The sequence below is a fragment of the Ambystoma mexicanum genome, chromosome 3p (assembly GCF_040938575.1).
Source record: "Ambystoma mexicanum isolate Mex_15411 chromosome 3p, UKY_AmexF1_1, whole genome shotgun sequence".
Classification (NCBI taxonomy): Eukaryota; Metazoa; Chordata; class Amphibia; order Caudata; family Ambystomatidae; genus Ambystoma; species Ambystoma mexicanum.
Window position 1 is genome coordinate 329,265,911 of NC_090925.1, and position 27,316 is coordinate 329,293,226.

Here is a 27,316-nt window from a genome sequence, read left to right on the forward strand (position 1 = left end):
TCAGTCTGCTGCAGTCTGCTGCAGTCTGCTGCACGTCCGATTGCACGCTATCACATCCTGGTAGCGGGTTGAGCTGCAGCCATAATACAATACAAAATGGTGAATACGATATTGAAGGAGAGACCGCAGACTCGGCAAAAATCACTGTTACATCGAAGGAAGCCACCCCAGAGGCTAAACAAGGAGGTAAGCCTGGTGGAATTGTCTGCGCCGAATGATTCAACTGGGTCAATTATAAATATGGATAGACTGGAAACCAGTCGACCGTTGAAAGGCACAGTGCCTTCCCTAGTCTATTTGTCACAGATGGTAATGGGTCTCCCGCAGCCTGAGACTGTTTACACGGGAAATGAAAGTAATGATGTCATAATACCTCATCAAAATATGCATCTAGACAAATTTGAGAGCGGCATCGTTGAACCGGAAAAAGCTTTTTCACCTTCGGTCTACATTGACGCTTATGAAACCCCACAAATCTCTCCCTTTGAATTAACTGACCTCGATTTGTTGGGTATTAACATTCCAAATGTCCTATCTCAGACCAAAGTCTCACTGCCTCCCCCCCTGGCAGATCATAGAAGAGCAGGAATGCAGTCCACACCATTTTCTCCAATGTTGCCACTTGTCACAAAAAACATACCTATGTCTTCAATTCCTTTCAGTACTATGAAAGCGGTTGGCTTGAACACAGTTAATGAAATAAACTCTGGGGAGGGGGCAAGTTTTGATCCTATGCCGACTGAATTGCTGAATGTAAGGATACCTGAAATCGCCACAGCGGCGGAGAAAGACCTTAGTCAAGGGGTCTGCCTTGAGGCCGTGGGCACAAACAAAACACAGGCACTTCAGAGGCAAAAATCACAAGACTTTTCCAGAGGCAAGAAACCTACAGAAGTACCATCGACTGAACTCTCAGGACGCGAAGCAAGGTTAGCTACAAGGCTAAAAGCCGACTTCTTAGCAACCTATAAGCGCTTAAACGACAGCTTTCGGCAAAATCAAATGGCACATTCATCTAGAAAAGAACCGGCAGACATCAATTTAGTAGGGAATTCATCTTGGAATAAATCATTCAGGTCTGAGGGTTCTATGTCAGCCATAGACAACTTGATACTTCAAAAATCGGACACAAACTTGGAATCGGTAGGCTCAAAGGATGTAGAGGCCAGAGCTGTCATGAGCAACTCTAAGTTGACTGGTCGGAGAAAGGAAAAGAGAGCCCCCCCTGGAGAGAACCAAGATGCCTCTGAACAAGAAAGGCCTGAACCCCCCTCTAAAAGCTCGCTATCCACAGCGGCCGGAATACAAATCCACAATAATGTATTGGCCGCAACATCAATTGCCTTATTACCTTTTATGAAATTGTATGAATCCCTGCATGATGCTGTGAGTGACCAATTGTCGCTTCTGGCTTCTGTAAATGCAAAGATTTCAACTTTAGAAACCTTTTCCCAAGCAATAACGCACAGAATGGATTATGAAGCTGAAACATCCCTTAAATGGCAAAACAGATTATGCGAACTTGCTCGCCAGGCAAATGGTGATAATGCGGGCTTAATTGATGCAGTAATCGAATGCACAAAATGGATGCGCCATAATAATCCAACGAATAGCCGGACAGGAAGCGCGGGAGCTTATGACTTGCCTAGATTACCACCATCGACTGAATCATCAAATGATAAGCCCGGCGTGATTCCAAAACCTTGTTTCAAGCTCTCAGGACTGTCCAGCTGTAATACGTGCACTGCGTGTCCAGTTAATGAGCAAATGAATATTGAGAAAAACATTGTTGACGTAAGTGACAGGGGCGCGAAGTCAAACGAAGCAAGCAAAAAGCAAACGTCGCGTGTCCAGCTCAACTCCCTGTCCCAACAAGAAGCACCCGACAATACCAATAATGGTGTTGTGATTAAAGCATCAGCGGAGCAGGGGCAAGCACAAGGGGAACGGTTCCCAGGGCCAGAGGTGGAAAGAACTGTCCCAGGAAACTTATCTGAAATACTCTCATTTGGGATCTTTAATAAATCCACAACAGCAGAGAAAGCGAGTAAAAACCAACCCCTGGATAAAAAGAGAGGGGGGAAAAACGTACAGACGCGATCTACCCAGAGGCAAGTGGCCAAACGCGCGCGTAAAACGAGCAGCAAAAAATTCATTCGGAATTTATCAACACCACCACGCCTGTCTATGTTTCAACGTCAGGCGAAACAACCAAAGGAGTCTGATAATCCTATAAAAGAAACCGAATCAACGAGAGTGCCTAAACGGTGCTTGAAAAGAACAAGAGACTGTTCAGGTTGTAAGGACGACGAAACATATGAGTCATCTATTGACTTATGTGAATTCTCAACCTACTCAATTGACGACGACGAAGAAAAAGAAGTGGCTGCCCCTACGGTAGAAGAATCGCCGGGTGACACGGGTAAAGCAAAAGAGACTCAGCCCAGACCGGGCCTTCGAACGGTCATTCCACCACAAGTAAGTGGGCAAGCAAGCAAAAACAACAAAAAGGTGCCTCTGCCTTTGCCAACAAGTACGGAAGTAGAAGAGCAGAGCAGTAAATCGCCAGCTGCCCGTGCCCAGCCAAATGACATGTGCGGCAAATTAAATCCGAAATTAACAAGAGCACAAATTGAAAAGCTTGGTAGAAATTCTAATTTGAAAAACACAGAGTCGAATGCTCCATTCGTGAGAGGCATCTGGAAAATACAAATCAAAAATGTCCTGCCAGAACAAAAAGAAGTAAATTTGAATCGTCGGAACATACTAAAACTTCTACAATGCATCCCAACTCTCCGAGCTACCAAATCAGATGACATAGCGGTAGTTGAGTACATGTCTGAAGACCATCTGGACTGGGTAAACTTGCATCTTAATTCCAGCACGCTAAAGAAAGCCGTAAAGGATGCTGCTGCCGACTTTTTGTTCTTCGGATTTGAAATTATATGTGCTGATGCTCAGGACGTAGAAAGCTTCCCCTACTCTTCTATGGACCAAACAGAGAATGAAATAAGAAGAAAAGAACTGTGGGACCATATAAGGATAAAGCGATCATCGTGCCAAAGTCACGCAACACAAACTAGACAGTAGCTCAGCGTAGATGGATTTGACATTAACAATCAATTAATGTCATGGAACACACAAGGTTTTTCCCATCTTTTTGAAGGACAATGGCAATTAGCAGACAAAACTTCAATTATATGCTTACAAGAAACATGGCTACGTGAATGCCCAGTGTGCGATGGATATACAGTCCTTCTCAACCCGGCAGGAAAGAACTTGTTTGGTCGTCCCTTCTCTGGTTTGATAACCATGATAAATAACAGCGAGGACTGGAAGATTCTGTCAACTAAGAATCCAAACATGTTCACACAAGTCACGACAATTCAAGATTCCAGGTCCTTAAACTCCAGAGACCAGGTGACTCTGATAGTGAACATTTATTGGAACCCAGCAATGATTTCACAATCAAGATTTATTTCTGAGGTTATGTCCGCAATCGACGAATGTTTACTCTCCTATACTGATCCTGCAATTATAATATGTGGGGATTTCAACTATTCTTGGGTAAATAACCCTCTGACAAAAAGTATAACATCTACATCGAGGAGCAATGAACATATGCAGGATCGGGGTGAAAGATGGGCAAAGGAACTTGCCCTTAGAGACTGCTCTATGCTGAATGGCTGCGCTCGTGGCGACATCCCCCCGGGTCCTACCTGGAAGAGAGGAGATTTAAAGAAGACGCTCGATTATATATGGGTATCTAGGAACTTTTTGGAACAAATAATCACTCTCAAAGTCACCGAGACAGAAAAAAGGGACCATGATGCACTAGTGCTGAAATGGCTGAAAGTTCAAAAAACAACCTTGATAAAATACTCGGAGAGTATAACCATAAACAATGGAGCAAATAGACTACGTCTGAATGCACCAAAGCTGGTCAAGACAATATCCCGTTTTGCTAACGCGATCAACACAACGGCAAGGATAAATTATACATTGTTATTACATCAATACAAAACGAAGTCAAACAAACGAAAAAGGCAAGATGTCGAAGTAAAACATACTTTTAACCCAATAATAAAACAAGAGAAGCAAAATCTTCGGAACGACATCAGGCTCTTAAGAAAGGATCCTAATGCCTGTAATAATATACTAATTCAAAAAAGAAAACAGCGTTACCGAAACTGGATGAAATCTTTCAACTTGAGTCGAGTCCAAGCCCAAGCCGAACAAATGCTGAAACTTATTATGCAAAAAGATAGACATATTTGGGAGATAATTAACACCGGTGGGATTAAACATACTTATGCAATGTCAAATGGAGTAAGTGGAGCAAGCTGGGTGGCGCATTTTACTACCATATTTGATGATTGCAACTGCATTAAGGTCCCCCAACTAGTGCTCCCTGATGTAAGATGGAATGTGGCAGACGCAGAGGAAGATATTAATCGGGCAATCCAGAAGCTAAACTCTTCCAGAGCAGTCGGCCCCGATGGTATTTCAAACATGCTAAAAAACCACAGCTCTATATGGGCAAATCTGATGAGTATTCTATTCGAAAGAATTGCTCTGGAAAGAGTACTGCCTGACTCTTGGTCCAAGGCGGTGGTTGTTCCGATATTCAAACAGGGTAATCGGGACGACCCAAACAATTATCGCCCGATTGCCCTTTTGGATACAATTGGAAAAGTATTTGGGTCCTTTCTCCAGAAACATCTAGCTCACTGGGCTGAAGATGTTGCAGCTGATGATCGACGTCAAACCGGATTTACAAAAGGTGTGGGGGTTGAGCTTAACCTGGTGCTTTTGAACTGCCTAAAACTAGATGCACTGAGGCGTAAGAAAAAACTATATATCGCCTTTATAGATCTGAGTCAGGCTTTCGACAGCATAAATCGTAACCTGCTGTGGAAAAAACTTCATGATTGGAAATGTCCAAGTGAGCTGCTAGCCCCTCTGATTGCGCTACATTCCATCACATCCATTAGAGTTCGGCTAAATGAGCAAGGCGACTTATCTGATGAGATATTGACAAAACGAGGAGTCAAACAGGGTTGCCCTTTAGCAGCCCAGTTATTTAAGCTCTTCATTTCTGATCTACCTCTAATATTAAGTGAATTAAGAGTTTTTCCTCCGTTGGTGAATGGTCATGAATTAAGTTGGGCTGTCTACGCCGACAATATTGTATTTATGGACTCCACTCCTATCGGACTGCAGCGCCTGCTAAATGAATTCCAGAAATATTGCATGCAAAATGACCTACGAATTAATACCAAAAAGTCAAAAATCATCGAGGTGGGTCACTGTAAACCAAAGAAGACATGTAACTTTGAATGGAGGATAAATAATGAACTGCTTGCAATAACTGATAGCATAAGATACTTAGGTGTTTTGTTTAACAACTCAATTCGAGAATGGGAGTGGTCTCAAGACTTGGTGGCCCGGATGAAAATGTTTGCTTTGCAAGGGGCAAAATTGCATGCAGCTTACGGAAAATTCACTCTAAAGCCGGTTCTATCATTCTACCTTCAAAAGGTAGTTCCCGCTATAACTTTTGGGAGTGAAACATGTTGGAATCTTCCAGAAGACTTGTGGGACAAGCTTGAAGGTAGATTTTGGCGCAAAGTGTTGAGATTACCAAATAGCTCATCAACTGTGGCAATACGATATGAGCTATGTATTGAGGCTCTATATGGAACTGTTCTGTGGAAATCAATCTCCATGTTTAGGAAAATGCGGATGGAGATGGTAGTAAAACCATATGAAATACTACACTCTGTTTCTGAACATTCATCTGCCTTTTTATTAAAGGAGTGGGAGAAGAAACTACTTCTTGTATTAGAAGATGCTGGAGTTTTTGTAGAGACTGTAATACTTCGCCCCCAAATTGCGAAGAAAATAATTTGTCACCATAACTGGCTAAAAAATGAAGAACGCCGAAACAAACTGACAACTTCTCTGGACCTTGGAAGTGCGCTAAACAAACTTGATGCAATTCCAAAATTTTTGGAGAAATTTCCTTCACAATACCATCGTAATATGTTCCTGCGGATGAGACTAAATCTATATAAAACTAGGGAGATACAGCTCCTGAGGCATGATCCACTGGTACAGACGGCAGAATGTAGATTCTGCAAACTTGGCCAAGAATCGGTGAGACACCTAATATTAGACTGTGAAGCCATTACAGCGCAGCGTAGTCAGCATTTAGACCGCTTTGCTCCCTCGTCAGGAAACATGGATGCCTGGTGGTGTTACCTGATTGCAGGTTTCAACACTCAGTTAACCTGCGCAATAATACATTTTATGGACGCACTACAGCTAAACAATTTGTAATGTAATTAGTGATTTTAGCTAGTGAAGACCTTGAGGACTTGAGGCACAAATGTAACAAAAAGTTTTTCTTTCTTTTGTAATAAACTAATGTTACAATAAAAAAAAAAAAAAATTGTTTGGCCTCTTGGAATCCATCCCCAGGGTTGATTTTTGGAAATCCACCTTAAAAATCGGCCACCTCTGCATTAATAGGTAGTCATACAAGCAGTAGCACGCAGAGTTTGCGGCACGTTAGACATGGGTCTAAATTATATTGTAAATATGCAAGAAAACTATGGGAGAAATACTTTCTAAATGCACAAGGAAAATTGTATAGATTTATTCTGTATATGGAAAGATGGGTTGGAATGAATAATTTAGATGCACAGGAGGAAAAGGATGGTATTGAAGGCAACTGGTATGAGTTTATGGATGGTGCATAACGTGTGTGCGTGGGTAGAAGGGATATCGGGTAGTAAGCCATGCAGTTAAAAAGAAGGTACACTTGTGTGGTAAATGGGGGTTGTGAAATTCCACCACCAAGGCCCTACTGGGCCCTTATTGGGCCATACTAATTACCCCTGCCTGTTGGCTCTTGGCTGGGATGCTTGACATGTAGATGCCCAAGGGCAGATGTTTGTGGTGGGGCTGACTTGATTGTAGCTCCCAATCAAGATCCTGCCTGTCCATACCAACTGGGTCAGGCCCCCAAGATGGAGGCTTTCTCAATGCTCATGCTCCCATTGGAGCCAGTATGCTGAGGATGAAGGCCTTGTAGGGCCTCAGGGAGGATGGAAGTATGTAATTTAGTAAAAATAGTGTGAATTGGGATATCTGGTTAAACGGGTTCCATCTGCAAGGTTGTTTATGGGTAGAAGGTCCAGAAGTGCTGTGCAAATTGCATGCTAGATTTCAGATCGGCGTGGTGATTGAGGAGTGCAAGGGGAAGTTATACTGCAGATTTGAGGAGTCGATTTTGCTGCTGTGCTTTGTACAGGGGTACCTAAAGTCTGCTTCTTTTCTTTTCAGTCGCAAAAGGCATGCTGTGGAATGTCTTCAGTGGGCCTCCAAACTCGCAAAGTGCATAGCCATGGGCCAACAACCTCCTGAAACAGGTAATTCCTCTTATAGCCTCCTTTTGTGGGGAGGCTGCTAGATCTACTTCCCATGTGCCAAGGTCTCTTCCGGGAGTCCATATTTTTAGGTTTGAAGCAGCAGTTCACACAGTTCTCACAATGCAGCTTCTTGGGTACCAACTCAGCAGCTGTTTATTTGGGCTACTCTGGCATTAATAACCTGTCTTAAATTGTCTCCCTGTGTTTTGGTAATTGGGTGTCTCAAATGATAAGCAAAGTTGTACAGTGTAGATGCAAGGTTGAGAACTTCCCTTTTTCGGTTGTGCTTAATCTATAATCTTGCTGATGCCCCTCAACCTTGACTCTGCAACAGTCTGCAGTCTCATACAGGATGGCTTTCCGTTGTCTATATTTAGGCACATTACAAGGGGGACTTGAAGTGGGGCTTTAGGAATGCTGGCGAGATGCTTTGTCAATTTTAAGTCATAGGTTGTTTTCCACAGGTTTGTCTTTGGTTTAACACTCAGTTACTACAGATGAATATTCTTATCTTCTTGATGACACTTCATGCACCAGGATGAAAATGCTCCCCCTTCTGTAAAGCGAGAGATGTTGCTAATGAATTACCATCCTTTCCACACTTGCCATTGGTCTATCCAGCTTCTATTGAGCAATAGTGGTTTACGGCCTGTCAAGTCTGACCAGCTGCTGATACACAGTTGAGATTGATTGGAGCTAGGGCATCTTCTGAGAGTCATAGAATTCTTGCTTCTTACTGGATGACGTTGTCTTCTAAGATGGATTTGCTTCTTCCTTCTTCAGCTAACTGGTTAAAACAAACTTCCACTGTTGTCTAATATAGATATTCATAGTTTTTGAAGCTATACATTGTGTGATTCTCACACTATGGTCTTCATTATGTAGCGCCTCTGTGCCTTTCTCCCAACTACTGTTCTACCAATTTTCTTTATTTGGCCAGCCTGCAATTGGGGTTATTTGGATGATTGCTGAGAGTCTCTTGTAATGGAGTTCCAATGAAGTATGGACATACTATTTATTAGGCCTAAACGCAAATGCAAGAACACCCTATGGACACTATACACTACAGCATACACCTTTTATATAAAACACTCTGACCATCAGATCGCGTACAACATCCATGTTGCCAATGGTAGTCAAAAGAAAAACAACTAGGCACTTATTCATACAAAAAGTGCTGTGTGCTGCTTGTGTAAATTATTTTTTTATTGTGCAGTTGGTTAATCCAAACCGTAAGCACATAACACATGCAAATAGTTGAATCTTGTTGCCCTTAAACGCAAGTGTAGGGCAGCTGAGCGGAAATGGAATTAGTCAGGCAGACCCTCTGACAAACTGGCATGCTGCCTCCTTCAAAGGCAATATTGACTCCCTGTGGCATCAAACACTGCTAAACTTTTCAAAATCTGTAAGGAACTGACCAATCCTGCAGCAGCCTCCTTCTGTCACACCCACCCAGGACCTTTGCTCGGCCCTGGCTGCACACTTCACAGCAAAAACCCAAGACATCCTTTCCTCTGTCTCCTCCACACCACATCTTATACCAACACCTCTGGCCCCTCCACCACTTCACTCTTCTCTCACTCCTGTCACACCTTATGAGGTTGCCAGACAAGTCTGGTCTATGAAGGCTTCATCCAAACAGGTGGCCCCCTTCCCCTCCAAAACCATTAAGGACAACATTGACTCTCGTGCTCCAGCCTTGGCTGATCTCTGCAATCTCTTTTGCCACTGGAGTTTTCCCAACTTCTCTTAAGCACTCCCTTGTGCACCCTCTACTTAAGAAACCCTCTGCCAATCCCTACAGTCCCCCAAATTACCGCCCTAGCTCTATCACCCCTTTCCGGGGCAAACTCCTTGAGAAGCTGGCCATCTCTCAGCTCACCCTCCACACTGAATCTGCTGGTTGCTTCCACGACCATCAGTCTGGCTTTAGAGCAACCAGAGGCACGGAAACTGCTCTTCTGAACACCCGTGAAGACCTGCTCTCAAATTTCGACACGAACACTGCCTCGGTCCTCATTCTTCTTGACTGCTTCTCTGCCTTTAATACAGTAAACCACAACTCCTGATCGCACGTCTGCATGACACCCTGGGAATCGCAGGTCATGGTCTGGCGTGGTTAACTGCTTTCGTTTCCGACCACCCATCCCAGCTGGAACTTGGGGTCCTTTCTCTCTACTATCACACTTTCAACTTGTGGCATTCCCCAGGGCTGTAACCTATCCCCCTGTTTCTTCAATGTCTACATGGCTGCCTTTGCACGTGCGATTGCCATCATCTCTAACTTTGTTATTTGGATGAGATAACTCTCCTTCAGGCTAACCTCTCCTCTACCTCGCTCATATCTGACTGTCTGCAATTCAGTTGTGGTGTGCTGGAAACGGCCTCTGCCTCAATGCCAGAAAGACTGATATCGTTCGCATTGGGACTCCTGCTCCCGCTTTCCCACTTACTGTGGCCGGCCTCCCTTGGCCTTGCGCCCGCACCCATCTGCGAGGTAAAAAACCTTGGTCCTTTTCAACTCCTCTCCCTCTCCACTCCAGACATCTCTAGAAAGTCCAACTAACAGCTACACCTCCTCAGAGGTACTCTTTCTTTGATCACCTTCCGCCAGTGCCTCACTGTCTCTAGAGCCTTGGTTCTCTCCAGGTTGGACTACTGCTACAGCCTTTTTCTCAACCTCCCTGCCTCTACAACTCATGCAGAACAGAACCACAAGATTTATCTTTGGCCTCAAGCCCAGGGACTGCATCTCTCTAGCGCTGAAATCCCTCCACTGGCTCCCCATCGCTGCAAGGATCAATTTCAAGACCCTCTACATTGTCCACAAGGCTTTCTGGGGTCTTGGACCTACCTATCTGCAACAATGCCTACCTAAATACTGTCCTTCCCAAGCCCTCTGCTCATCTACCCCCAACCTTCCGCGACGGAGCCGGTTCTCCTAGCAGAGATTTGGAGGGAGATCTTTATCCTCTGCAGGGGCCGCCCTCTGGAATAGCCTTCCTGCCCCACTCCGTCTTGAGCCTGGGCTCCTTAAGTTCCAGAAACTCCTTAAGACATTCCCCTCCTTCTACACTGTTAACCTTTCTCTCCACTCTATCCCGCTCTCCCTCCTTTTCCGCACAGCTTTCTGACTGGCCGCTTGTGTACCTCAGTCCCACATGCCCCTGGGACCCTCACCAGTCCTGGCACTTGCCTCTGGGCCTGCACTTGCCTCATCGTTACTGCACTTATGACCCTTGAGCGTGGCATCTCTCAGCAGTTACCCCCGCTTCTTACTGATGGGCGCACTTGGTCGCCACTCCTCCCCTGACCCCCGCCGCACTTGTTCCTCCACCTCTCCTGCACCTGTCTGTGAATTTGCTTGATCTGAATGCTCCCTGCCGTGAAGATCATCTTTCTGTTTTTCCCTCATCTCCCCTCCTTGCATGGTGGCACCTCAGTTCACTTGAAAAAACTGCAGAATTGTTGTCAGACCCATTTGCTGTCATCTACACTGCTATTTGCTGTCTTCTACACTGCTAATTGTATTATATGTACTTGTGCCTTGCACCCACCCTGCCTGTGCAGACTTGTATCGTTTAGAAATTCAAAGGCTCTGAATGATTGTTAGGGAGAATTCTCAGAAATGTGCCATTCCTCTCTACCTTGGAGACCCCCAGCAACTTTGCTGGATTTTGAGGACTTGCATTTTTAACCTGGAGAGAGTGAGACCCTTTTTTCTTCTCTCTCGTGTACTTTCAATGTGATTTGAACTGTTTCTTTTGATTGTGGAGTCTGACAAACTCCATAGGCATCACACTGTCACACTGCACCTTCAGTGCAGTGACACAGGGAAGTCTTTCAGATTTCCCAAGGTTTAAATACCTTCTCTTGGATAAACTACTATTTCCAAGAGCAGTAAACTGAATTTGACTTTACTTACATTTGTAACTTTTTAGACCCAGCACACACGATCTTAGAATAGGGTGCTGGAGGGGTTACTTAGTATCCCCTTTATCTAGTTTCTCATGTAACGTTTTTGTTACCCTTTCCTCGATGAATGGCTGGTGGCAGTGGCACCCAAGGGTGCCATTTTTGCCAAAATGGCCCCAGTCTTCTTTTTTCACCATTTCTTTGTGGAAAGATCCTTCTTGAGATTTACTCTGCGAGCCAAACCAGGTTTGGTCCCTTTGTTCCTTTTGTCTTTGGTGGGATTCACGAGTAAAGCCCGCCTCTGGCTCCAGGGTGTCTGGCGGGGGCAGGAAGCGAGGGAGGTGCCTGAAACTCCCTGTGCTTTGTCTCCTAGGAGTCAAGAATGCACTCTGTGATGATTGGCCGGCTGGCTGTACGGCAAGGACAGCCACCCTGCTAAGTGACTGACCGCTAGGCTGGAATGAATGGGAGAAACCTGCATAAAAGTTGAGGCGGTTTGGCTTGGAAGGCAGTCCACCACTGGACGAAGGAATCCGAAGAACTTTGAAGAGATGCCTGCTGCAACCCCTGGACCGTTGGTTTGCCCGGTGAAGCCCTGCTGCTGTGCTGAAGCTCCAAATACATCTCGACTATAGAAGCCCTGCAAGGACGACTTCTCCCCTTGAGTTGGTGGGACCAATCCACTCCAAAGTAAGCCACCTGGACATCTTCTCGAAGCTGATTGTAATTCCACTACAGTTGCTGTTGGAACCGAAGAGCCAGGGAGGGGGAACACCAGTTTGTGTGCATTGCTTTTAAGTTAGCTAAGAGCTCCAGGAAGATCCTCCGGACTCCCAGGCAGCAGGACTGACCGAGCCTGAGCCACCTCAACAGAGTGCTGGACCCCAGATGCAAGGAAAGCCCATCTCGACAGTCAAGAGTGTGCAGTGTTGCTATTTGTTTAGACATGAGGAGCTGAAACCGCGAAGTGCCACTGAATAGAAGTTGGTCCCTTTCTGTCGTCGACCGCCCCGTTGCAGTGCAGGAGTCCTCCAGACGTCCTCCCTCTTGTCCCCACGACTGAGGAACACGGGATCTACAGAGCTGCACAGGAACAGAAGCCAGCTGAAACCGTTATTCTTCTAACCAAAGGTACTGTAAAGTCTAAGAACTTACCTTTTGTTGTGTAACTTCACTTGTTCTCAGTTGAGACTTGTCATGGTTGCTTCTGTAGAGTTGCCAACAGCTTCTTTACCTCACAAGCCTAATCAGCTTGCGGCCCTGCTTTGATTTCTTCTTTCTACAAAGACTTCCAAAACATTGTGCAAGACTTTTATCTACCTGCAAGAAATGCTTCAGCCCACCTAGACTTTTTTTCCAATTGACTTTGGCCTGGCTCCCTGAATGATTTCTTCCCTCTGACTGTGTGTTTGCCTTCCTCCCAGGAAGGGGTTAACTTTCTTTGAATTGGGGGTACTTACCTGCTTCAGAATATTTGTGAGATCTCTAGTTTTGTTCTAATAACCTTTTTCTTTGACCTACTCCTAAGTATTACCCTAAATGCAACAGTGATATATCAATGTCCAGTGTCCTTGCTTTTTAATTCACCTGAGGGTGTAGGAAGTGTCTGTGTGCCATCCCAAATGCCCCGTCTGAAGACGGCTTACTAAAACCGACTGTTAAATTGTTTAATCAAGAAACCTTGTGTGTAAGAGTTTATTTGAATACTTGTCACTGTGAATCTCTGTATAACTCCCCTACAGCTCACATTGACCCCTCTAGAGATGAGCCTGTCTGCTCAACACGCTACCAACCTGTGTAGTACAGACTTATACCAAAGAGTGGGTTCCTATTACCAGGAGGTCAAGGGGTAAATGTGAGCTGTAGAGCTGTACACATGAAATCCGTAAATACAAGTAGCCAAGTAACACACTCAAGGTTTCTGTTATAAATAGTTATTTAATTAACATGCATGTTTAAATAGGTGTTCTTTAAAAAGGTGATTCATGTAACAATGTAAATATGCTTTAAAAATACTTTTCAGAATGAAAACAAGTTGGTGCATAATCTTAGGATATGCTTCTTACACAATTCGAGCCTTTCCCAGTAGTAAGTCTAAAACAAGTTACCACCTATGGGGGACAAACCATATTAAAACTAATGGACTAGAAGAGTCTGCAGGGAGCCAGGACAGCCGAAGTCAATTTGAAACCGTATATGGAGCTGAGGCACTTCTTGGAATCAAAGTCTTGCACAAAGTTAAAAATTGGATGTGTCTAAATGGCAATAAAACCGAGCTCATGGTTTTTCGCTCCAATTTGGTCAAATCCAAGCTCCACCCCGCATATAACACCTTTACCATCAAAGACACTCAAATACAAGTCCTTAACAAGGTTAACTTGGGGATGATGTTGGAAGCATCTCTAGGATCCGAGGCTCAAACCCTCTATGTGAAAAAAACATGCTCCTATCATCTCCGCTTATTAAAAGCCATCAGACCCTATCTATCGGAGGAAAACAGTGCCACAATTGCAAGAGCCACAATTCTATCTCGCCTCGACTATGGCAACGCGTTAATTCTAGGCTCTAACAAAAACTGTTACCACAGCTACCAAGTCCTGCAAAATAATGCAGTAAGAATCATCAAACAAATTCCCAGGAACCAGCATATTAGCGAAGCTAGGAAAGAACTACACTGGTTGAAAATCGAGGAAAGAGTCCAATTTAAGTCGCTCACACTCACACACAGATGTATATATGGCAAAGCCCCAGCATACATGAAAAATAAAATCATTCCATATAAGCCCTCCAGAGAGCTAAGATCATCCGAACATGGTCTGATTACGAAAGCTCCTTTCAGACTCAAAAATGGAGCAGGCAAATCCTTCCCTGTCACAGTAGCAGGCCTTTGGAACAACCTTCCGGGCCAGATAAGGATGGAAACCAACTATCAACGCTTTCGAAAACAATTGAAAACGTACATCTTTAAGTAAAACATATAAATCTTTCTGGCCCAGTCCGATATCCTATATATATCTGTCTTGTGCTTTGTGTTAGTTACCTGTCACTTGTTTCTCGTGTGCCTGTTCCTGCGCCCCGAAGCTTGCGAGCTACCGGCGCAATATAAATAAAATAAAATAAAATAAAATAAAATTAGTATGTGTTAGAAAATCACTTGTAGGGTCACAAGCTGTAAAGCCTGTAAAAGGATAGTTGGAATTCACTCTAAAAGTAAGCCACTGCAATTACCAACTGAGAAGAGCACAGCTAAAAGACAAATGGGTAAGTACCCTCAAGTCTAAACAGTAACTCTGGTTTCAAGAAGAGTGGTCCAGTTGGATTCTGTCTTGATACAGCAGTGCAGACCCCATGTTCCTGAGCCTGTCGGGCGGACATGAGGGAGGACGTCTTGAGGGCTCCTGCGGCGGTAGTTGGGAGGTCGCCTGCAGCTGTGGGCTCTCTTCGGTTCAGCTGCACTTCGCGGTTTCAGCGCTTAGTAAACCGCACTGTTGCATATTTTGGATACCGGTTGGGCTTCCTTCACTCCTTGTGTCCTGCACTCTGGTGATGGGACTAGAGCTCTGGTCGTCCTGCTTCTGGATGGTCCTTGGGAGACTCCTGGTGCTTCTATCTGGATTTCAGACATTGCACTAGACTACAGATTACTCAACACCTGTCACTCGGTTCTTGCAGCAGCGAAGAAGTACAGCCAGTCGGGGAAGATGGTCCAGTGGAGTTTGTCTCAGTGTGTTTGTCCCATTAACCCAAGGGAAGAAGTCATCCCGTCCAGAGCTTCTGTCGAATTAAAAAAGGAGTTTCAGCTCAGCATCAGGGCTTCACCGGGCGATTCAAAGGTCCAGGAGGATGCAGCAAGCTTCGTTCACGGTTTCTTCGTCAGGTATTTCTGCCAATGGTCGACTGCCTCCAGTCCCAAAACCCTCTCCTTTTAAGCAGGTTTCTCCCATTCATGCACAGCCTAGGCTGTCAATCACACAGCAGGGTGGCTCTCCTAAAAGGACAGCCAGCCAGCCAATCGGGACTGGTTGTATTCCTAGAGCCAAAGGACAGCAGAGTTTTAGGAACCTCCCTCACATCCTGCCCTTCCAGGCACACTGGAGCCAGAGGTGGGCTTCAGGGCTTAAGTCCGCCAAAGGCAAAACGAACAAACGGCTCAAATCTGCCTCGTCGCACAGAGTAAAACCCAAGAAAGACTTCACAAACAGAAGGCGAAAAAAGAGGGGGGCCATTTTGACAAAATGGTCACCCATGCGTGCTGGGTTCAGCCTGCGGTAGAAAAGCATAATGGTAGGAAAGATTAAACCACTGCCACCAGCCATTTAAAGTAGCGACGGTAACATAAAATAACATCAAAATATTACATGCAAATGTAGGATAAGGGGCTACTAGGTAACCCCTCCAGCAATCCACATGGGGTGTGCTGGACCTACAAAGAAAAGGTAAGTTAAGTCAGTCTCTTTACTATTCTTGTGAATGGTAGTTCACACAAGAAAAGCTATTTAAACCTTATTAAAAATCTAAAGGGATTTCTCTCTGACCCTGCATTAAAGGTGCTGTGTGTCTTCATACATAAAGTAGATGCCTATGGAGTTTGTCAGACTCCAAAAACAGTTAAAACACACCATCCAAATCAGGTCAGCGAGTGAGAAAGGTTTATCACTCCAGGGTTAAAATTAAAACGTCCGAAGTCTATCAAAAGAGCCGGGGTCTCTAAGGTGGGAGGAATTGAGCACACACATTCTCCTGAGCAAAGAGAGCGAAGTACTTTGAGCAAGCTTTATACTGAGCCAACCACGAAATGGCAGCCAATGCAAAGCATTTGACTCTATGCCGATACAAGCCATAGAAAGAATACTACTGGGTGCAAGTAATGTTGACAATAGTAATGGGGCCGATTAAGATGGATTTCCAAAATCCGCCCTTTGGGTGGATTTTGTGAAGCCAACGTATTATGGTGAACAAGGAGATCTTAAGAATACCCAATAGCAAAGCTGCAAGACTTGGTATTCTCAGGTTGGCTTTGAGTGGTTTAGGACTACAATGTGCCCACACAGGAAACCATCAATAATTCAAGCTGGAAAGTTTGTACAAAAATATACAATGATTTATTAGGCCTTTCAAAATGCATACCAAGCAAATAAAACCTTGTCATACAGTGCCACACACTTACTATAAAATGGATTTCTGATGCTTGTGAATCTGCTTAGAATCACATGCTGTGCATGTAGTCAGATATCTAGTGGTAACCGCAGAGTATTGCATCTTGTTTTTCGAGGATCGAAAGGGGACGTTGACATGGGCGTGCCGGTAACACTATCCTTAACGTGACGTGTAGTGTACCCAAAATCCCTCGCACGTCGAGGTCCCTCTTCGATTACTTCTGAACCATCGCCGAAGAGAGCGAAAGAGCAAACTTCGACAGCGGGCACTATACAGTAGAGAGTGGGGCCTGGGGGTCTTTCTTCTCAATGTTTTTCCTTCTCCCCTCTCTTTCCCCCTTATGTTTTGTCGTCGCTTTAGACAGACCATTTAAATGTTTCCCCTCCTGTAAGGGCAAGTACTCCTGGAAGGACACGCACCGGAGGTGCAATAAGCGTCTCCCTCGCTATCGCCACAAGGCGTCCTGTCGGTCTTGTCAGCTCTTGCGTCCTAAGACGTTCAAGGAGCACTGAGTTGAGCGGTGGGTGGCCTACGCCATTATGCAGGCCGAGGGTAGCTCCTCCATTGCCGCAGACACTGAGTGATGAGGAGTTAAGCGACGACCATGGCTCAGATACGGATACCATCGACCTCTCATCGAAGCGCTCTCACTCTGAACCATCAGTCCCCGGCCCTGCTAGGCAGGCCGATAGTTCTGCTGTGGGGAATGTACACCTGGTGACAGGGACACACCCGCTACTCATAAAGCAAGCACCCAACCCTCATTACCACCTTGACGGAACGGTCAATGGTCCAAGGCGCTTACGGGTACGCCAAGCTCCACAACGGCACATGCCGATCCGCACGTTCCTCCCTGCAACTGCGTAAGCGGCATGCGTCCGGGCACTCTACAGACAAGGGTGCCAGCACCAAAAGTCTCAAGGCTGTCGAGACTCCTCCTAAGAGCGCGCCACCGCATACATCTGTCGAAATCTACGGCAAAGCCAGCCTAAACCCCTCCCAGAGATGCGAACATCTGCGAGAGTCTCGCAAAGATCGTTTCGGCGGCCAGTAAATCCAAGGACAAGTAAAGACGCGTCCACATTACGGGATACACAGGATGAATATTCTGAGGGTCCCCAGCCCTTATCCAGAACTCTCTCAGAAAAATCTCTAGGCAGGTAGATCCCCAGCAAGAGCCTTTTACTCCTCTGGACCCCTCTGGCTCCTCTTTGTGGAACAGGGACAAATTTGAAGACTGTATAAATAGACATAAGAGGCCTAGTGAAGAAGGCCTTTACCCCTCACTAGCCAAAATCCAGAGAACCTCTGGCCCACTTCATGAAGAGGTCTTTGACCTCACAGATCAGGAGGTTCCTCATGTCCCCTACTTATAGGAGGATGATCTCTTTTGAGGATCCCACTGATCAGGCCCCAGATTGGGGAGTTGAGCCCCAGTGGAGAACCCACCATGTCTGACTCCTACTCATACCCTGGATCCTGACACCATATGCATGGATCCTTCCTCTTCCCCACCCCTGCATTAGGCATCTCCTATAGATGACCAGATGGCGTTTAACAAATTCTTAAAGCAGCCACGCAGGAAGCGGTGCAGGACTCTGATTTCGTGGGGGATATTTTAAAGGAGAAGCCTCCTGCCAGCCAGGCTATCCCTTTACTTAACTCCATCAAAGGCGTATCGCTCCTTCCTTACAAACAACTTCACAAACCAGGGCTGTGAACCCTCGGGTGGAGAAACTTTTTCGCCCCTCCCCTACTGACCCTCTCTATATTCGGGGATATGCCACCCCAGATTCTCTTGTGGTCACTAAACAAGGAAGAGGGCAGTGGTATCCTTGTCCACAGGTGAGGCACCACTGGACAAAAAAAATAAATATGTATGCCCTAGGGAAGCGAATAACTACTGCGGCAGCGTATTCCACCCGCATTACCAACAAGGAATAGTCTGTATCAAAATTACCGACCCCACCAAAACACCTAGAACTTTTCGTGGTGTGTTTTTTAGGTCTTTTGGTGGGGTCGGTATGGGCCCTGGTGGGTGTCTCCCACAACACCCCGCTCACTAAAGTGAGCGGGGTGTTGCGGGGGGGACTCCCGCCAGGGCACCGCCAAAACAAAATAAAAATGTGGGCTGCGGGGGTGTCCCCCGCAACACCCCGCTCACTAGACTATACATTATAGTGGGCGGGGTTTGCAGGGGATACCCCCGCAGCTCACCGAAAGTAAAAAATAAAAGGACCCTGTGGCGCTGGTTCCCGATCACAGAAGTGAAAGGGAACCAGCACTGCAGAGACAGTGTCTGAAGGAAAGGTGGGGTGGGGTGGGGTGGGGTGGGTGTGGGGGTGTGAGTGAGTGAGTGAATGAGTGTGTGTGTGTGTGTGTGTGTGTGTGTGTGTGTGTGTGTGTGTGTGTGTGTGTGTGTGTGTGTGTGTGTGTGTGTGTATGGGTGTCAGTTGGAATCTGTGTGATTTTAATGGATGCCCGCATGGGAAAGGTACGAACATTTCAGTGTTGCGTAGATTTCCCATGCAGAATTTTCTGTCTCGAACTATTCCGCGATGGTAAAATCACACAGATCCGCCAACAATACTATGCTGTTGGCACGCTATTCTGATGTTCAATGGAACCTACTACAGAAAGGCCTGCAGGAGGTCCCCGAACCAGGGGGTTCTTGCCTGCTTACCATTGTATCGGAGGGTAAGCAAGTAAACCATAACATCCTTAAACGCCCTAGATGCTGCAGAGGCAGCAGGGAGAACCCTGGCCCATGGTACCCTTTTGAAACAACATGCCTGGTTAAAGAACTCCGGGTTCAAACCGGAGACACAAGCGTCTCATCCACAAACCGGTGGAGGATTCTAACCTGTTTGGCAAAGCTGTTGATGAGGCGCTTGAAACTGCCAAGAAAGAACACAAGACTTTGAAATCTTTGAATCAAATCACTCAAAGGCCCTTTCAACAGAGAAGGGGGGGGAAGGGTGGAAGTTCTTGCTACTTCTTTCGCGGACAGTCCTATTCTCGTTCCCCACATAACCAATATGGTAGAGGCAAAACATGGTCCTCAGGACAAGGGTCTGCTGCCTCAAATCAGCATCCCCCTAGAGGACAATGCTGTGGCAAGGGAAGGGGTCGCAATGCCACCCCCAGAGGCTCCCCGGCCTCCAGTCAGAAATGACTCAGATCTGGGTCCCCTCCCATGCCTCCCCGGTCGGGGGGGGACATGTAACATTCCTACACGCATGGGAGGGGATAACCACAGACCAGTGGGTGCTAAAGACCACCACCCACGGTTATTGCATAGAGTTTAGCCAGCCACCTCGATTCAGACCACCGAAGTCCAGACGTCCAACACCATGGCACCTCAGAATCCTGCTGCAAGAGGTTGCGATCCTGCAGGAAAAGGGCGCAATCTAAGTCGTCCCCGTTCTACAGGTAAACAAGGGTATTTATTCAGTGTACTTCTTTGTAACCAAAAAGGATCTCACCGTGGGCCCTGTTCTAGACTTGGGCCCAGCAAACAAATTTGTCAAACCACAAAAGTTTAGAATGATAACGCTACAAGAAGTAATCCCTCTGCTAGCGCAACAGGATTACATGACAACATTGGACATGAAAGAAACATACTTTCATATTTCAATGTTGCCGGCACACAGGAAATACCTAAGTTTATGATAGAGGACAAACTATCAATTCAAGGTTCTTCTCTTCGGCATCGCCTCAGCACCAAGAGTATTTACAAAGTTGCTGGCAGTTGCAGAAACTCACCTATGCAGGCAATCCATTCCAGTATATCCTTGCCTCGACGACTGGCTAATAACAGGGATTCCTACGGGACATGCCTGTCATACACCCAACAGACTATAGACCTGCTCTTCAGTATGGGATTCTAAATAAACGAAAAAAAGTCTAGTCTAGACCCCAGCCAAGTCAAACAGTTTCTGGGGGCCCTAATTCGGATACAAGAAGGCCTGGTCTTCCCCTCCACCGAGAGGGTCCAAAACATGCTGTTTCAGATCCCTCAGTATGTAGCCAGCCGAGACGTGACGGTACACTAGGCCATACGACTGTTGGGGATGATGGCATCCTGCGTTTATTTAGTCCCTCACACTTGTTTGCGCTTGCGCCCTATGCAAGAGTGGCTCAACAGCTAGTGGTTGTCTCGGCAGCCCTCGTTCTCTCAGCAGTGGTGTCGAGGGAAAACCTTTTGAAGGGGAAACCTTCACCACCCCCACAGTAGAAGCCACTCTCACAACACTCATCTCTCACAGGGTGTGGGGCTCACTTCTTTCAGCAGACGATGCTTGGCGTTTGGCCCCCAGCAGTAGCATCCAACCACAAACTTGTTGGAGCTGTTGGTGGTGTTCAAAGCCCTCAAGGCTTTTCAGACAGATGCAGGGAAAGACAGTACTGGTCCTCACGGACAGTACCACAGCCATATACTACCTAAACAAGCAAGGGGGCACTCGCTCTCCAGGACTATCCAAACTGTCCCAGAACATTTGGAAGTGGGCTCTCAAACACAGGATGTTCATACTATCTCAACATGTTCCAGGGGAGACTTCCCATTCCCCTAAGAGTAAGAATGGCGACTACACAGACATTGTCTCCGTTTTCGCAGAATGGGGCTCCCCAGAGATCGACTTGTTTGCAACTCTTGAGAACTCACAATGCCCAGGTTACGCCTCCAGGTACCCTCAGAACTGGTCCAAGGGGAATAATCTCTGGATAACATGGTCAGGGAAATTTGTTTATGCTTACCCCTAACACCCACCCCCCACCCCTGACTCACCTACTCAACAAGATTGTGCACAAGATGCACGAGGAACCAGTCGCCATGATATTGGGGGCGCTGCTGTAGGCCCGCCTTACCCATCTGATGGTGATGTCTCGCTCTCCTCCGATGAAACTGCCTTGCCCATACAACATGCCATCTCGGGACAAGGGGGAAACACTTCATCCATGCCTGCAGTCTCTCAACTTAGCGGCCTGGCTCCTGAAGTCAGAGTTTGGGCATCTCCAACTTCCTCAGATGCATGGATATACTTCGAGAAGCAAGAAAACCTAACGCCAGACATTGCCACTCCAACAAGTGGAAACGCTTAGTCATCTGGTGCAATTTTAAGAGCATCAATTCCATTGACTGCTCTCCTACTCATATTATACTATACCTGACTCGCCTACTAGACTCGGGTCTAGTTTTTAATTCCTTGAAAGTCCACTTAGCTGCACTTTTAGCCTATACCATGTCCCAGGAGAAGGTGTCATGGTGGAAGATCTCAGTAATTAAAGCTTTAATGGAAGGGGTTAAAATGATTCATCCCCTTATTTGTAACCCGGCTCCCGGATGGAACCTAAAATGTGGTATTAACCAGACTTATGGGGTCTCATTTTGAACCTATGCACAAGGCAAGCCTCAAGGCACTCTCTTACAACACCGCCTTCCTAGTGGTAGTCGCTTCTAGGAGAGTTCGTGAACTACAGGCCCTTTCAATTCTAGACCCTTTTGTCACAATTCAGAGTTAAGGTGGTTCTCTGCACTCACCCACAGTTTGCGCCCAAATTAATTTCAAAGTTCCATGTGAACCAATCAATAGAACTACCCACATTCCTCCAGCACCCCACTAACATGGCAGAAAGTCTCTCTCTCTCTCTCTCTCTCTCTCTCTCTCTCTCTCTCTCTCTCTCTCTCTCTCTCTCTCTCTCTCTCTCTCTCTCTCTCTCTCTCTCTCTCTCTCTCTCTCTCTCTCTCTCTCTCTCTCTCTCTCTCTCTCTCTCTCTCTCTCTCTCTCTCTCTCTCTCTCTCTCTCTCTCTCTCTCTCTCTCTCTCTCTCTCTCTCTCTCTTCCTCTCTTCCTCTCTTCTCCCTCTCTTCTTCCTCTCTTCTTCCTCTCTTCTTCCTCTCTTCTTCCTCTCTTCCCTCTCTCTTCTTCCTCTCTTCCCTCTCTCTTCTTCCTCTCTTCCCTCTCTCTTCTTCCTCTCTTTCCCCTCTCTTCTTCCTCTCTTTCCTCTCTCTTCTTCCTCTCTCTCTGTGCAGTCATGTACTATCTGGAAAGAACTAAACCGCTAAGGAAAACAAACCAGTATTTTGTTTCAGTGGCGACTGGTAGAGAAGGGGACCCTGTCTTTAAATCCGCCATCTCTTGCCAAGAGAGATCTGCCCTTCAAGCCTAGAGCACACTCTACTCGGGGCACTGAGGCTTCCATAGTATTGATTGCAAATGTTCCTCTCGTCCTTTTGCAAAGCGGCAAACCTGGAGTTCTGTACACTCCTTTACGAAACACTGTTGCCTAGACACTCACTATAGGTCTAATTCTCAGGTGGGACAAGCAGTACTAACACCCCTTTTCACTACGGTTCCTTCTCACATCCCACCACCAACTCCGGGTACTGCTCGCTAGTCTATGAACAGCATGTGATTCTAAGCAAATTCACAAGCATCAGAAGACGGGCATTACTTACCGTAATAGAATTTCTGAGCATTGTATCTGCTTAGATTCGAATGCGCCCACCCTTCCTCCCCGCTTGGATTGAAGCAACATAGACATCTTACTCCTACTTCTCTTTCTTTACTCACTCACGATAGTCATAAGGCTCCCTCACGGCAGAAAAAATACAATCGAAGGGACCTCAAAGCGTGAGGGATTTTGGGTACACTACACGTCATGTTGGGGATAGTGTTACAGGCACGCCCATGTCGATGTTCCTTTCGATCCTCGAAAGACAAGATACAATACTCTGCGGTTACCACTAGATGTCGGACTATATGCACAGCATGTGAATCTAAGCAGATCAAATCATCAGTAATGCTATTACACCAAGTAATGCATGTTGTATACATTCACCCTTAGGAGAAAAAAGAAAGCCTATGATTCAATACCCAGTGAAACACTGGTCCGTGCTGTGGCGGGTTGGGAGTCGTCAGACACTTGAGGGACTTTTTTTAACTTATCTTTATTAAAATAATGCTCATTCTCCAGCATGGGTTCTGGCATGGATTCACATGCTCATGAATAGTCCCTGTCGTCAGGCCGGGAATCCTCTGTAAAAAGCAAAAAACGGTTTCACTTACAAACTTTGTCCTATAAACCAATCACTGAGCGCTGGGTCATACTGCCCCACCCAATGACTGCCCTCTCCCTAAACCCCTCCTCTGGCAGCCATCTTCAGATTTTTTACTGCACGTTCAAGTGTTGGGACTCCTTGTGTTTTGCTCAGAGCTTTTCTACCCTTTTTGCGCTTTTTCGATAGTTTCTAATTTTGTGAAATAGAGCCTGTGTGCTTGTTAGGGAGAATTCTCATAAATGTGCTGATTCCCTTCACCTTTGATTCCCAGCAACTTTGCTGGATTTTGAGGACTTGATTTTTTTTTTTTTTTTTTTTTTTTAACCTGGAAAGAGTGTGAGCCTTTTTTCACACTCTTGCATGCATTTTGATGTGTTTTACTCTTGTGTTCTTTGATTATGGAATTTTAATACAACTCCATAGGAATCTTTTCATGTGTGTTACACAGCACCCTTTTAAGACTTCCCAAAGGTTTAAACACCTTCTCTGGGATAAACTACCGTTTTCCCAGAGAATGTAAGGTTAAATTGACTTTACTAGTGTTTTAAAATTTCGAGACCCAGCACACAATATCTTCCTGTAGAGTGCTGGAGGGGTTACCTAGTATCCCCTGTGTTTAGAAACTCATGTAGCCGTCAAATGCTCCCCTTTTCTATTGAAATGGTTGGTGGCAGTGGTTTTACAACGAACTACCATGATTTTCCCCAGCTGCGAACACTGGTAGCTAAAAATCACAGGAGCCATGTTTTTGAAGATGGTGCCTTAAGCCCATTTGTTTAAACAGGTCCCGGTCTTCTTTTTTTGCCATTTCTTTTTGGAAAGGTCCTTCTAGAGTTTGTCTCTGTGCGCCAAACTAGGTTTGGTGCCTTTGTTTCTATGCTTCTGGCGGGCTTCAGGACTGAAAACCCCCTCTGACGCCTGAATGTCTGCGGTGAGCAGGAAGTGAGGGAGGTGCCCGAAACTCTGTGCTTAGTCTCCTAGGAAACCCAAATGCACTCTGGCGTGATTGGCTGACTGTCCAGCAAGGACAGCAATCCTGCTGGGTGAGTGGCAGCAAGGCTGGAATTAATGGGAGAAAACTGTTTAAAAGGCGAGTCTCTTGGACTGGAAAGCAGAGCCGACCACTGCAACGAAAGAACCAAAGACGAGCTGGAAGAGGACAGCTGCTGCAACTCCTGGACCATTGGTTTGCCCGGTGAAGCCCTGCTGCAGGTCCGAATTGCCAAGTTCATCTCGACAGAAGCCCCTTCAAGGACGACTTCTTCCTTTGAGTTGGTGGGACCAATAACCTCGTAAGCCACCTGGATACCATTCTCGGAGCTGGTTAGGATTAACCAGGGGGAAGGACACCAGCCTGTGTGCTTGACGACAGCTACTCTAACCGAAGATCTTCCATTTTGCCAGCTTGTTTGACCCGTCACCGTACAGTGCAAGAGTCCCCCGATGTCCACCCTCTTGTCCCCACGACTGAGGCTCAGGAACAGTGAGATCTGCAGGAACTTCCAGGAACCAACATCTTCAGCGGCATATTTTTCTTCATACTAAGGTACTGTGCCAACCCGATTGAGAGAACTTGCCTCTCATGATGAAAGTTTGTAAAACTTTCCCAACTTGCAGGCCTAATCAGCTTGTGACCCAACATGATTCTTTTTTGTACAAACTACTCTGAGAACATTGGCAAAGACTTTACCGTTTACTACAAGAACTGTTCTTATCTATCCAAGACAGTAGCCCATTGACTTTGGCCCAGGCCTATTGAACTGAATCGAGTCCTCTAGTGAACTGAAACTATTTGCACTGCCTAAGAAGTATTTGTGATCTATTCTATTAACTTGTGCCTTTTTACTCTCATTCAAAGTAACTGAAATGCCATTTTGCTCATATTTCAGGGGAGCCTAATTTACTCAAACGGATTTGTTTAGTATTGAAGTATATTTGTGTATAATAAGTTGCCTACTTCTAGTGAATGTTTTCTAAATGACTGTGTAATAAATTAATAAGTGTTTTACCAAGAAACCTTGAGTGTAAGTGTCTACTTGAACCATTGTGATTGTAAGACTTGTGTAACATCCTTGTACTGCTCACATTCCCTCTTGAGATACGCCTGGCTGCTCAGCTCGCTACCACAAATTGTAGTACAGACTTCTACCAAAGGTTGGTTTTACTTAAACCTGTAGTCCTAATTGTATGTGGTGGTCCCAGAGGGTACTGCATGCAATTCTGCCTTACAGTGGTATTTCGTTCCTTTGACTGGCAAGCAGGTATCAGTTTGTCAGTGTCTCAACGCCCCTCAAGCGCAAGAATCGGCGAGAGTTTAATCAGAAGATTCCAGAAGGCAATCAGGCCTACACCGCAAGCCAGGTGGTGGTGGTGGTGGTGGTGGTGATGGAGGAGGAGGAGGACTACTTCTCAGTGCCTCTGTCTCCATCCGAACCACAGTGAAGTGGATTGTGAAATCGGCCTTGGGTTCTCAAAGCCCACCGTTCAGGATCGTTGTAGTAGGTTGGCGGTTCGGCATGCCTCACCCAGGACCGGCCGGTCCAAAAGGGTGGGCTTCTAAGTCCTTTTAGGATGCTCCATCCGTGGGGGCCCCAAGACCAGGCCAAGCACTGCAAGTCTGTTTCCATAGTGGGCGCCACGCAAGTGGGTCCTGCGATGGGCTGGGCGCATTCATCTTCACCATCTGCCTCAATCTCCAGTCATTGCTCCTTCTCCAAGAGAAAATCTGCTAACCCAGGGAAACTGCGGCAGAAGACCAAGGCGCAGGGAAAGGTGTCCGACCTGCCCTTGAAGGCCCAGGTGGTCCAGACAGTCATCCTCGACTAAGGCGGAAGGGACTAACCCGGTTCAGGGGACCACGGCAGCACCCAGAGTGGCTCTACCCCTGAGGCGAGAGGCCTAAGCCAAGCCGGTGGAGAAAGCGCCGGAGAAGAGGATGCAATCCCTAATCCAGAGACCGAACCCTCAGGATGCCAAAAACTGAGGGAGAAGTGGAGGCCTCAACCGTGCTCTAGGGCACAGATATTTCTTGCTTGGATGAGGACCTGTTGTACGTTCACACATTCCCGGAGGACGTGGGGAATGTAGACGGTGGGAACACTGAGGAGGATGGCGGGATTGATGATGTGGCCACTGGGCCCAGCAAGGCTACCCTCCCGGCCCCTCCCAGGAACGTGTTGCTAGACATCCTTTCAACTCTCTACACCCTGGTATTGGAGATCCAGAAGAGGATGCCAACGGCACCAGTGGCACCAGGCCCGCCGCTGGCAGAGAGAAAGCGGCACCCTTTGCCGCTTCATCAACCGCACATGCCCTCCCCCCTAGGGATACAAGGACTGACACGGACTGCTGCATTTCTCCACCGCAGAGGGCTTCTCCCCTAGAAGTGCGGTCATTCCAAGCCATGGTCGCCCGAGCGTCGGAGCTCTTCCAGCTGACGCCAGAAGAGGTCAAGAAGGAAGGTTTACTTTACCAACGACATGAGGCCAAAATGAATACCATTCTGGTGGTACCTCTCCTGGACGATGTTTGGGATGAGGGCCTGGCACTGATCAGCCTCTGCCCGGCGAAGAGGGATGGGCTGGAGAAGAAGTACTGGGTGCCACAACCTGCACCAAAGTGCCTACGGTTGTAGCCCTCCGCGAACTCGCTCTCTGCTGCAGCGCGGTGGAAGTCTTCTAATAACTCATCTTCAGCCTCCATTCCCTCCCAGACAGCGAGGGGAAGAAGTTGGACTCCACGGG

At 46.5% G+C, this 27,316-nt stretch overlaps 1 protein-coding gene across 2 annotated transcripts in view; it reads left to right on the forward strand.

Moving 5' to 3' along the window:
- LOC138580391 (3'-5' exoribonuclease HELZ2-like) overlaps positions 1–27,316 on the forward strand; it is a 724,800-nt gene that overhangs the window by 326,579 nt on the left and 370,905 nt on the right. For both annotated transcript variants that reach the window (XR_011304244.1, XM_069650904.1), the window contains exon 10: positions 7,351–7,436. Coding sequence is in view for 1 of the 2 variants with exons in the window: in XM_069650904.1 (XP_069507005.1) it covers positions 7,351–7,436 (86 nt within the window). In the remaining variant the exon portion in view is untranslated. The remainder of the gene's footprint in view (positions 1–7,350; positions 7,437–27,316) is intronic.